The 12,950-nt window shown below is 42.2% G+C and overlaps 1 protein-coding gene and 1 long non-coding RNA gene across 5 annotated transcripts in view; one reads left to right on the top strand and one right to left on the bottom strand.

Moving 5' to 3' along the window:
* Positions 1-9,103, top strand: part of LOC6538188 (nucleolysin TIA-1) — an 86,656-nt gene extending 77,553 nt beyond the window's left edge. For all 4 annotated transcript variants that reach the window (XM_039375357.1, XM_039375358.1, XM_039375359.1 and 1 more), the window contains exons 5-9: positions 6,170-6,272; positions 6,375-6,567; positions 8,213-8,557; positions 8,693-8,861; positions 8,919-9,103. In XM_039375357.1, the coding sequence (XP_039231291.1) occupies positions 6,170-6,272; positions 6,375-6,567; positions 8,213-8,557; positions 8,693-8,861; positions 8,919-8,960 (852 nt within the window). In that variant the 3' untranslated portion in view covers positions 8,961-9,103. The remainder of the gene's footprint in view (positions 1-6,169; positions 6,273-6,374; positions 6,568-8,212; positions 8,558-8,692; positions 8,862-8,918) is intronic.
* On the bottom strand, positions 2,280-3,479 carry LOC120321731. The gene is made up of 2 exons (XR_005561442.2): positions 2,696-3,479; positions 2,280-2,623 (listed from the first exon to the last, which is right to left on the bottom strand). It is a non-coding gene; the product is annotated as an uncharacterized LOC120321731 (long non-coding RNA).
* Positions 9,104-12,950: the final 3,847 nt, after the last annotated feature.

Here is a 12,950-nt window from a genome sequence, read left to right as displayed (position 1 = left end):
CAGCGAGTACGAAAAAATTTACGCTAGCATTAAACGCAATAAACATGTCGATGGCAGGAGTGGAATACACATAGAGAAATAAGCACTCAGTCAGGTGCACTTGTTACAGGCATTTTCTAATATAAATATTGTGTTTGTCTTGTAAGAAGAAAGGTATCTTTTCATGTTGTACTCTAAGGTCTTGAGTCTTCGAGTGTGATTGGAATACTACATTATTTTTGCACACATTTCTTTTTTCCGTGCAGCACTTCCTGCTCCACCGGAAATGCTAATGCCTTTCGCCATTGCCGACGGCTTCTGTTATTGTCACACAGCCGAGGCATATTAACATATTATTGCATACTCTCACATGGCAAAAATAAAAGGCGATCAGCACATTCAGGAAGAGGAAATCACCGCCTGCTGCATCTTGAGTGGCTTTTCATTTTGACACAAAACTTATTTGCCAGCGTTATGGAGACAAAGGCAGGCTCAGGGCCCGAGATGCATTTAATCGCATTACGCCCATCGCCTTTGCCTCGTTTTGCTTTCGACGACAGATTTTTCGTTGTATAATGCACTTAAATTTATTTAAAAGTTGCCACAACAGAAGACGTAGATGGCAGCAGGGCCACAAAAATACAAATAAAAGAAATGCATGCAGGAGAAGGAGGACGATGAGGAAGATGAGGAGGAGGCAAGCGAATTGACAATGTGTGCAGCGAACAAGATATAATGTCGACTTCCCGGCCACGCCCCCCATTCTTTTCATCATCTTCTTGTGCAGTTCATTGTTGCATTATTATCATTTGTTCTTATTGTTGTCGCTGCTGCCGTTGTCGTCGCGGCGCACAGAATGCCTGTGGTTAACCTCGCACCACCCAACCACCCAACCACCCAATCTCCAAACAGCCCGCACCACCCAACCACCCACTCGAATGGCAGTGGCGATGTTTCTTTTATGATTCCGTTGCGTGTTGCTCCTGCTGCCTGCTTGTCATGTGCATGTGCACTTAAATTAAAAAGCATTCCGCATACATTGGCCTTAATTTGCGCTACGTGCCGTCTTGCCAGAGCCAAAATTATGAGAAATATCAGCAACCACCATGAGATTGATTACCCCTTCGATGCTAACTCATTTTTTGGCTAGCTATTTATGTGTTCTTTAAATAAATTGAGTTTAATCTACACATATTTGAAGTGCATACGCATATGCAGCCCGTTAGCAAACAAATCTGCAAACAAGCGTAAATCAATTAGATTTAAAAGGACACTTTTTCATCGCAGGACATATGCAGAAATCACAGCTAATTTATCAAACAGATTTCAACCCAATAACCGAAAACTCTTCCGATATTTCTGCCTGCCTTTAAAGTTTTTACCCCGACCCAGTGCTTTTCAATTTATTTAATTTCAAGCCAGGCAATAAATTTGCTGAAGCGTACAAAACTCGGTTATAAATATAAATGGCCTGGACATTCATTTTATGCTTTCCATAATAATTCAGGAACTAGTGATTTGAGGGCGATGTAGGGACACCATGGCTTACAAACTGCCTACACACGCATAAGCTCAAGCCTCGGAGGCAGTAACTATAAAAAAAATGTTAGATGGAAAAATGGAATGGGGGAAACAACGGCCAGAGCTGACATACTCGTACATAAATAAATCCCATGGAATTATGCCTTGACAAAAATGCGTTCTAGCGTGAAATACTGATTTTTTGGTCAACAACTCCCACAACTTCACCCAATCTACCCACCCATTCCCAACTTGGATGTGTGCGAGTGTGGTCAAAAATCGAAAAGCGTTTTGGGCCTAAGCGGAATGAAAACAGTTTTTACCGTTGACTGGGCCAGACAGATTCAAAGATGACTGGGCCTTATCTGCGCCCTTCGATGGCCAGAACATCATAATGCTGGATGCCGACCATCATTATCGTTCGAGAAGTCCGCAAATGGAAGAGCATTTTCACTGAGCAAACGATTTGCCACTTGAGTTATTTTATAAATATCAAAAAATCATCATCGGAACTGCGAGTTGTGAACTGAGATGCTGGTGTTTTTGGTTTCTTTTTTTTTTTTGTGTTATCTGGACAGCTTTAATATTCAACTTGGGACTGGGGACTCGGATTGGAATTGGGATTGGTTGGTTGGTTACATTCACGCTTATCTAAATAGCCACGTTAATGAATCTGACCGAAGAACAAAGCTAAACCAGCTTAGGAGCTGGGAAGGCAAGAAAACCTTTTAGCCGATGAAAAAAACAAATAAGAAGGTATGGGCTTGGCCAACACTAAATACTGGACGTCTGCTACCTTTTTTAAGACAAAACGGTCGCCGTAAGAAAAGCCAGAACCCTCTTATTTTTCCTGAATGTGTCCATGTGGCAAGGGTGTCGTCTATGTGCGGGCGTGGGATTATCCCCCTTTTGTGTGTGTCGAGCTGGCCTTTTTTCACCTTCTTTCGCAACAGTTTTTCCTTTTCCGCCTGGCCTTTTTCCGTTTTCGGCACAAACCATTTCCTTATTGTTTTAATAAACATTTAAAATGTCTTGCTTTCGGCTTACGGTGTTTTTGTATACACACGAAACGTCAGCCGCAACCAGCGGCATCCCCCATTTTGTGGCATTAGATAAAGGGTTCCTGATCCCGTCGAGATCCACATGAAAAGTATGACAAAACCCTTTTAAACCACTTAAAAATTCTTCAACTTACTTTTGCTTTTCTTCATTCGCTTAATGAAGGTATTTCGCCTTTTTGGTCTTGTTTCCAAAGCCCCACAACTCCGCACCCCCCGGCAAACTTTGGTCCATCCCAACTCGTTTCCGTTGTTAGCCATGGTCAACGGTACGCAGCATTAAAGGATTCTGCGCCTTATCAAGTAATCAATATTTACAAAAGACCCGGCCTCTCACTCTCGGTCCCAGTTGACTTTACACAAGTTTCGCTGAAAATTCAATCTGTACGCAACGAAAAATGTTCTTAAATTTGAGTGTCGCGGAAGGGGAAAAGTTTTCAGCCAGCCATGTCCATGAAAATTAATTAACTTATCTCGAAGGCGGAAGTTGTCATTTAGGAAATTTTCCAGCGACAAGGAAAAACTTCGAACCGGGCCTGAAGTTTTAATCAAAGGCGAGTTAAAACTCGAAACGGTATAGAAAATGAACGGTTCACAAATCCAGAAAAATATCTCACATATGCACGTATCCATTCCATATGCATCACAGTGTTAAAGGAATTGCTCAAGACTTTATGACCTTAGTTAAGCTCTTTTCTGTTCAGTGCACGACAAGTTAGTTGTCACAGCGACAGACCAGAAAACGATTCAAGTTTTCCTCCTATTAGCTGCAAATTTGCCATTCACCATTAATTAATTTCGCCCAGTCAACAAACAACAACCAAAACCGCACACAAAGAAAATGTGTCGCTCCAACTGCCAATGATGCGAAATGGGCCCAAAACCCAGGCCAGTTTCCATTGTCGTCTGTCTCGAGTCTTGAGCCAATGCCGTAGATTTGCAATTAGCCTAGGCATTCTAGCCAACAACAGTTTTGGTTTCGATTCGGTTGGCTTTTGGGTCGGACTTTCATAAATAGTTCGACAAGTCGTAGTGGGTGCCATATTGCGGTCGTCGGCCTCCCATTTTGAGCAAGATGAATTGGTAAATTACTTGAGAGGCTCTTGAGGCCCGAAATTGTGCTATAATCAACTCATTAAGGGTGCTTGAAGATTTCTGTGTCGAGGTGGATTAACTTAACTATAACTTGGTGCCATTCGAAGTTTATGCAATGCAAAATTGCCCATGTTCAAGGATTAATATTTTATATATTTTTTTCAACCATTATTCTGTTAGCTTGCTTTCTTCTTTCACTAGCATCCACTTCCTGTTTTCTAAGCAATTTGCCACCAAAATGATTGATAAAGTTTCCTGGCTTCAAAGACTGGTCAAAGCTGGGAAAACGGGAAAAACTGGAAAAACTGGAAAACTCGACCGAAAATGTCCGTTGCAGTTAGGACAAGTTTTTGCGTGTGCGTGTATGTGTGTCTGGTCTTGGCCATTGCATTAGCCGGGGCTAAAGTTGTTCTAACAAACTCTTCGTCTCATTCCTCTAATCCACACACAATCATGGCAAGACAATTTTCATTGACACATGCGATTGCAATTGGAATTGGCAAAGAAGAAAGCGGCACAACTGCACTTGTAACTGCACTTGAAGTGTCTGTCCTTTGATAAGTCCTGAAGGATGTATCCCGCTGCGAAAGGACGAACAATCGGTCGAAACGCCTGGCTAGGCTTTAAGCTGGCGTAAAGTCATTGGTGAAATATTTAAATAACATTTCATGCCCGGCAGAAAATCGCAGGACGAGGGAAGGGTATTGTGGTATTGTTTGCAGGACTTGTTCTTGTTGTGGTTGCCATTGTTATCGTTATTGTTGTTGCCGTTTCTGCAGTGAGGGCACGTGAGTGTATATATATATGTAATCAACGATGCGTATCGCTTAAAAAATGTAAAATTTATAGTTTATGCAAATATGAAAAATGCAACTGGCAATGCATAAAAATGCGCACGCACGCAAACTGAGCGACGTTGCCCGGGAACAAACGCACACTGGCAAACATAGGAGTCCACACACACACACACACGCACACACATCCTGAAACTCACACATGCAGACATTAAATTACGGACAAAGTTGGGCGACAGTTGCGTGGTTTATCGCTGACGGGGCAAGCACTCAATTGTTGACTCTTACTCAAATGGTTAAATTACAGGGCCAAGAAAACCAATACACAGCAATTTACGCTGAGGGATTTTAAGTACCATGTAAGAGCTATTTAACAAACGACTTCAATGCGTCATTTTAATACATTTAACTGAGTAACCTTTTGTGAAAATCAATGAATTCATTTTATGACTCTAGTACTGTATGAGAATGAAGCTAGAAAACAAAGATCAAATATGTTTAAGGATTGGAGAAGGTCTATAAACGCTTGGCAATTACAGACCCCTCGAATGAGATCTGCTCTTGAAAACCCTCGAAAGTTTTCCCCTTCTAAAGTTCCAGTCCACTTTCGGTTTGGAAACGTCGTTTTTCAGCCGGTGCACGTCAACGCTGATTTCGAGCGCTGCACGTAGCCGCCACAAAGAGTAGGAAAATTAATGGAAAAAAAGAAAGGACGAAGGATGGAAGGTGGGTGGGTTTGTGGGCGGGCTGTTGTAGGTGCCTAGTTACAGTTGCTGCCAGCCGCAGTCGTATCCGGATGCGGATTCGACTTTGCCGCCATTTAAAGGACGTGCAATGAGCAGCTGCAGCGTCTGCAGCGCCGCAAATGCCATTATTGCATTGCATTGCTTTAGCCGGCTCCGCTCGGTTTCGGTCTTCGGTCTTTTGGTGTGCCGCAAGTAAATTGCTATGAAACGCCCACCACACATACACGGAAACACTCTCAAGCACACTCACACACACACACACATACACATACAATACACACAGGGAAAGCAGACTGCATGCAAGACCTCCTGGCAGTTGCAATCATTTCGGCATGAATCACGTTTGATACGCACGAATTACCTTTTATGCGAAATTGAAATTATAATTTGTGCACGGCCTTGTAAATGCTACGTATATAGCCTGCCCTTTTCCTCTTCCACCGCCCACTTTCTCCCGCTTTTACTTTACTTTACACAAAACGCAGCCAAGGAAAATCAAAGAGCAGCAGCAACAATGTCGCCTGCTAACCACAAGGAGCAACTTTCCAACGCGATTGTTTTTCCACGTTCTTTTTTTATTTTTTCATCGCCGCTTAGGCACTCAAAAAAATCATTATCACTCTTAAATTTTCATAGTTTAAGCTATAAAAGTAAAACACTTTAATTATTTTATAGAGATTATATCTCATCAAATTGTTAGGAATTTAATCTTGTTCTGCTAACATGGATAGGGTTGCGACTAATTAAAGTATAATTTTATTTTTCCAAGTGCTTGCTACTTTTGTTGCTTCTGCCCTAACACTTTCTGAGCTGTTTGTTTATAAATTTGGGGCTGGGATCTCTACTTAAAAACCAAGAGCAGTCTTTCGAGGCGACTTAGCAGCCGCCGTAAGCGGCTTAGGCGGCTAGACAAGCCCGCGTAAATGGAATGGGCTCTTAGCTAATTGCGCTCTCCATTTAATTTGGCTCGTTGCAGGAGGCGGAAACCGCCATCACTGCAATGAATGGCCAATGGCTGGGCTCGCGCTCGATACGCACAAATTGGGCCACACGAAAGCCGCCGGCAACCAAGGCAGACAGTGAGTATCCCCATCCCATCTGAACCACCCAACATCAAGCACCATCCACTGCAACCCACCAAGACATCCCGCATCTCAATGTCACATCTCGCTCTTCCTCAGTGAACGCCAAGCCGCTGACCTTTGACGAGGTCTACAACCAGAGCAGCCCCACCAATTGCACTGTCTACTGTGGCGGCATCAACGGCGCCCTCTCCGGTTTCCTCAACGAGGAGATCCTGCAGAAGACCTTCTCGCCGTACGGCACAATACAGGAGATAAGGGTCTTCAAGGACAAAGGATATGCATTCGTGCGGTAAGTGGAATGGAAAATATTTAAATATATATAAAATCGATTTAAATTATTATTATATATATATTATTAGGAATACCTTATTTTAAAATATTTTTTAAGACCAAATATTACAAATATTTCATTTAAATGTTAACAAAAAAATCATTTGTTTGTAAAACATGATTTCTTGTTCTTTTTATAATTTTATATTTTGTGTGCTTCCATATTTCCAAAGTACCCCGCCGTACAATGAGCGATCAGGCAATCGATCAAATAATGGAGCAATCTTCCCCCATTTTCTGTGTGCCCCTATAAGTGTGCTACATTAACCCTTTGTGGGCCACCATTTTGATTTGCCGCCTGCATGGGTGTGCGTGTGCTGCGGTCTGCGGTGTCATCGGTGTATTCTCATTGTCATCGTCGCCGTTGCACACACACACCACGCCACATGAATGTGTGCGTGGCCCCCATGCAAACCGCTCGCCGTTAATAAATCAACAACACTTTTACACTCGACAACAATAACAAGGCATGCAACAACAGCAACATCGAGAGGCAAATTTGAAGTTACAAACAGAACAATGAACCGCAATAACAGCGACGACAACGATGCCATGCAAAGAGTAAAAACCAAAAAAAAAAAAGAGTAAAAACGCGGGGGGATAAGCCCCCAGCCAAGGAGTCGGTGGTGCAGGAGGTGCAGGGTGGGGCAGATAGGTTGGGTACCGGTGGTGCTGGTGGTGTCGGCGGTGGAGATCGCAGCTGCCGTCACGAATGCTGATAGGGTTTTAATGGCAGCCGTTGGCCCACGACGGACTGAGTTCACCCCACCGCAACCAAAAGGGCAGATACGGATAGGATTCAGTCACTGAGAAAAAATATGGCTGGAACTGAGATTTTGAACTTAAATTACAAAATCATTAAAATGTAATATCTTATTCAATCAAGTTTAAACGAGTGCAGTGAAATGCTTTCATTACACAAACTTTACATACAGTAGTATTTACTACATACAGTAGTATTAGTAGCCTTTTTTGTGAAGTGTACGTGTGAAGTGTGATGAGCGCGCGGGGGGTGGGCAACAAACGCATTGCAGTTACTGGCCATGTCCATGGACGCCTTTTGTGCACTGCTCCAAAACTCATTTGTGTGTTGCAAACGTGATGCAAAAAAAAAACGGCAAAGGGGAAAAGAAAGTCGAGGAGAAAGTGAGTGAAAGGGCGGAGGAGGGAGCAGAAGTCAGGAGGCAGGAGGCGGGAGGCGGAACAGAGCGGAGCGGAGGCATTGTTTGGCATTTTGTAACATAATGAGCTCGGGGACTACAAGTGCAGCAGCAGCTGTGGCAGAGTTGCTGCATCATTATAACCAATCCAGCAACAACGGAATAATTCCACAGACGCTTGTACCACTTTTGCGCTTTGTTGCCGCAGCGGGTTAAGCGGAAATTAAACCAGGCCAATCTGCTGCCTGCTTTTAAAAAAACAAAAATCCAATAATGGAAATGTTGAAGAAATATCTGATAGCTAATTATAAATTAAATATTTTTATTGGTTGTTACCAAATTTTAATTTTTATTTTAATTTAGTTTTTTCAATCTAAGATAGTTATTAATAGTTATATGATATATGAACAATAAGAAATACCAATTTGTTCTCTTACCTCTCAGCTTCTCCACCAAGGAGGCGGCCACACACGCCATCGTGGCCGTTAACAACACGGAGATCAACCAGCAGCCGGTGAAGTGTGCGTGGGGCAAGGAGAGTGGCGACCCCAACCACATGTCGGCCATTGCCGGTGGGGCCTTGGCCCAGGGATTCCCCTTCGGCTCGGCGGCTGCGGCGGCCGCAGCGGCTGCCTACGGACAGCAGGTGGCCGGATACTGGTACCCGCCGGCACCCACATATCCGGCGGCAGCACCCGCCAGTGCCCTACAGCCAGGACAGTTCCTGCAGGGCATGCAGGGTTTCACCTACGGTCAATTCGCCGGCTACCAGCAGGCAGGATACATGGGGTGAGTTCGTCATCTGGTTTTTTGGGGTCAGAAAAGTAGTGTTAATACTATAGCAAAGACATATATAATTGCTTTTGAATATTTTGTGTTAGTTATACCCCTTATTTATGTTCTGTTCATTGTTTGCCACTTCAGAATGGGCGTCCAGCTGCCTGGCACCTGGCAGAGTGTGCCGCCCCAGCCTCAGCTGGCCAGTGCAGCGGCTGCCACTGCGCCGCAGATCACACAGAGTGTGGGCAGCGCATTGCCGCAGGCGGCCGGAGTGGTCGCCTATCCGATGCAGCAGTTCCAGGTCAGTCCACAGGTGAGTGCTCGAGGATTTCGATGATGTGGCGGTGCCTAACGATTGTACATCGTTTAGCTGGCGGAGGATGAGTGGCTGGCGCCCAGTCTGCTCGTGTAGCTGCCATGAGGGATGGCCATGTATCCCACACAGCAGAACCAGCAGCAGCAGCAGCAACAGCAACAGCAGCAACAGCAGCAGCATATGCTGCAGCAGCAACATGAGCAGCAGACGTCCGGGGAATATGTGAAGGAGCCGCCCTACCAAACGCAGCAGCTGCAGCACCAGCAACTGCAGCAGCAGCACACACACAACCAGCATCAGCAGCAGCAGCAACACTATATCCACCAACTGTACTATCCATCGCACTGGGTGCAGCAGCAGCAGCAGCAGCAGCAACAGCAACAGCAGCAGCAGCAGGTCGCAAACAACGAGTAGCAGGCGCAGCAACAGGCTCAGGTTTATGGCATGTCCGATGTGTAGGAAGGTGCAGCATAACACGTAAACGAAATCTTACCGTAGATTAAGTATACGCCACGGCGACAGCAGCAACCACACAGGCCAGAAAGTGCAATAGTCGAAATCCAAAGTTGATCTAATCAATCGAAAACCAAAACCGGTTAACCCGAAAACCAAAGTTTAAATGTGTGTTATTTGTGTCTATTTTTGAGGGACTTTCCTGCGGTTCGAGGAAGTCGCCTCAGTCGAAAAGAAAAATATATTAATAATGAAAAAACACTAGAAGCTCTAAATGTATTTTAGTAGGTATAAACATATAGACGAGTATGTAGGTATGTATATACCAGAGTAAGAATAGAGTGGGTGCTACTAAGAAAGTGGTTATGATTTACCAGGGCTTACGTTTCAGATAGCAAAAGAAAGCATAACAAACCGAAAGTAATATTTAAGCGTAGACTAAGCAAACAAACAAAAGGTTAAGACAAATATGTTTCGTTGACTGAGAACTCATTTTGGAAAATTGACCCCATCTACGGATAAAATGCATAGAACCTATGATTTTCCAATAGATTCCATTACGATGATCATTTCACCGATATATCGATGTGCATAGGCCTAAGAATTAGCAAGTAGTCAAGGGCCAGTCAAATGGTCCAACATTAGCATTGATCAGTTGAGTCACGACTATGAGTGTTATCCAGCATTATCTAGAGAAATATCAAAGTAAATGTACTAACTGAGTTAAGCACCGACAACTAAACCGAACCCGAAAATGAAAATGAAAATGAAGAACACACCAGAAATCGCGTAGATAATTGCACTGAAAACCGAACGGATCGATTGAGCCAGAGAATATATATATGTAGATGGACCCATGACTAGATCAAACTATATATCCTAAACAATACCCATAGAAGAGGCTACTACACATACACATACACACACACACACAAGCACACGCATACGCAGGCACGCACAAAACTCACACGTAAGGATCCTTATTCATGTATCTGTGTTTGTGTAACGTGTAAATGTATTAAGGTAACCTATAAGAAACTAAGGAAATAGCGAAATATTTAGAAAAGGATATGAAAGAAAAACGTGTAGCAAAAGCAAAATACAAATTGTAGTCAATGTGTAGCTAAGAATCGTAAGAGTAACTGTAACACTATACACTAAAATGTAAACCTAAACACAATTATTTATGGTATTTACAAAGGCAAAACGGCTAGGAAACGGAAAACGAATGCGAATACAAATTGTAAACTATTTTTTACATACCAAAGAAAACGAAAATTGAGAAAAAAAACGTAATTCATAATGCAAAAACGGAGAAATCAAAATTAGAAATCTTTCAATTGGATAATCGGAGTGGAGCCAAAAGAAGCGAGTCTAATTTCTATAAGTTGTGATGAGAGCAAATCGATGTTACGGACAAAGGAAACTGATTTATTTTTTCAACTTGGCATAACATGTTTTTGAAAGCCAACGACAAACTGTGCATCGACGGATGCATCACTTTACATATATACAAATCTATATATATACACCAATATATATATACAATGATAAATGTTATTTGAGCAGACAAGAAAACTGTGTGTCAGAGCAAGCTATGCGTAAATATAAATATAAATATATAAATAATGAAAGTATATGGAAAATCAATGAAAATTAAATAAAATTGTAGCTGAACGTATGTTGGAAATGTTGGAAAATTATGGTAAAATTACGAAATAAATTTAATGAAACGGAAGAAAAAATCAGAAATACTCTACGACATATACATAATAGCATAATTATATTTAATTATATAAACATAGTTATGGTGTAAGCAAAAGAAATATAAATAAATGATTCAATGTTGTGTATGTACATAAAAAAATATGAAAAACGTATATCTAAAAAAAACATATAATTAAAAGCAAGATATATGTGCGCATAACAAAGGCAAACTAACTAAAAGGAAATTGTATTAATATTTGCATATACATGTAAAAACAAAAACAAAACAAAAAACAAAGCCGAGTGCAAACAAAGCTGCAGGAGAGCATCTGTTTTTGCAAAGGCCCAGCGCAGACATATGATAGATCATTAAATAGCGCCCATCAGATCCAAACAACAACCAACCCAGCAACTCGCCTATATAATTGCATTTGTGACAGCAGCAGGAAAATCGTAGAATGAAAAATAAACAAACAAACAGACAGTATAAAAAAGAGAATTATGAAAAGTGTGCAAGCAAAATGCCATAATTATGTTAAGCGCCTATCAAAAGCCTATCCAATTCAATCAAAACCGAACGAAGCCCCCGGAACAAACTCACAAATACACATTAATGCCCACACCAATACCCACGCAATCACACTCACACACACACACACGCCCACACTTACGCACACTTGAGTGTGTGGCTGCAAACACGTTAATATATGCATAGAAAAAGGCGCTGCCAGCGATTGCAGCCGAGCAAGAGAGAAATAATCAAATAAAATGGAAAAATGTTAATCAAAAAACAGAAAAACAAAATTAAAAACAAATGCCTTGACGTCTTCTTATTTTCTTGGGAAACTGGAAGGGATTTGTTGATCTTAATTAGTGAGATTACTTAAAATTTATTTACATTTTGATTTTTTACATTTCTATGATTTCCGGCCCATTATTAAGACCAAGTATGAGTTTAAGACAGCTCAAAACCTGAATAATGGGTAATGGCCTATAGAAGAATGCATTTATTGGCAGGAATCACACATCAATGCCTGAATGGATGCATTTGCAGAACTTCAAATTATTGGTGATGCCACCCAGAGTTCTGTGGAATTATTTCAGCCCGATAAACTGCAAATGAATTTGCAATGCTAATTGGAAATAAGAGAAAATCTGCTCCAAAGTCACCCATCCACCCATAATCGAGCCCCGAATGTTTCGATTCGAACTATTTTATTTTTCAGTATGAAAGTGACCCCTTACCACCCAACCCCACCGCACCCACACTGCAATCGTCGCATGCCAGTCACGTAAAATCAAAATTCTTCCCCACATGTGAGTGCACACAAAAAAGTAAAAAAAAAAAACAAAAATAGTGCAGAGAGAACACTGAAACGTCGCTGGCATTGCGGCTCATTGCACAACGGGAACTGTACAATTTCAATATTTTACTGCATTTTGCACTTTGGCCGTGTCTCTGGGCCTCCGTGTTATCCTGCCCGCTGGCCTGCCAGTCCCGATGCCCGATGGCCACACACAAACAGCCATGTCCTGTTTAATATGCGCGCTCAAAATGGCACAGCGCGGCGAAATATAAATAAAACAAATAGGCCCCTTCCCTCCATAAAGTGCACATGTTACTCATACGCCCTGTTGGCCGCACAAACGCGAACGCATCGAGCTCGAAATTGGTTGCACCATAAAAGGGGTCGGGGGGCCAAAGTTTCGGTGGGCTCTCGAGTTAGGTGGAGCTGTAAGCTGTGCTTCTTAACAAACACTTGACTCGCTTTACAACAGTTTTAGTGGATAATTCTTTATACTGCCCTGCCATGCAAAAGATTCCGCAATAAAAACTAAGCGCATAAAATTTCACTGCATCATGTAGTGGCTCCGCTCCGGCTTTTGTTTCTCCATTTTATATATATTTTGTTTTTTTCACTGTGC

Source organism: Drosophila yakuba, chromosome 3R, assembly GCF_016746365.2.
Source record: "Drosophila yakuba strain Tai18E2 chromosome 3R, Prin_Dyak_Tai18E2_2.1, whole genome shotgun sequence".
Taxonomy (NCBI): Eukaryota; Metazoa; Arthropoda; class Insecta; order Diptera; family Drosophilidae; genus Drosophila; species Drosophila yakuba.
Note: the sequence above shows the minus strand (reverse complement) of the source record. Positions and strands in the feature narration are given on the sequence as shown.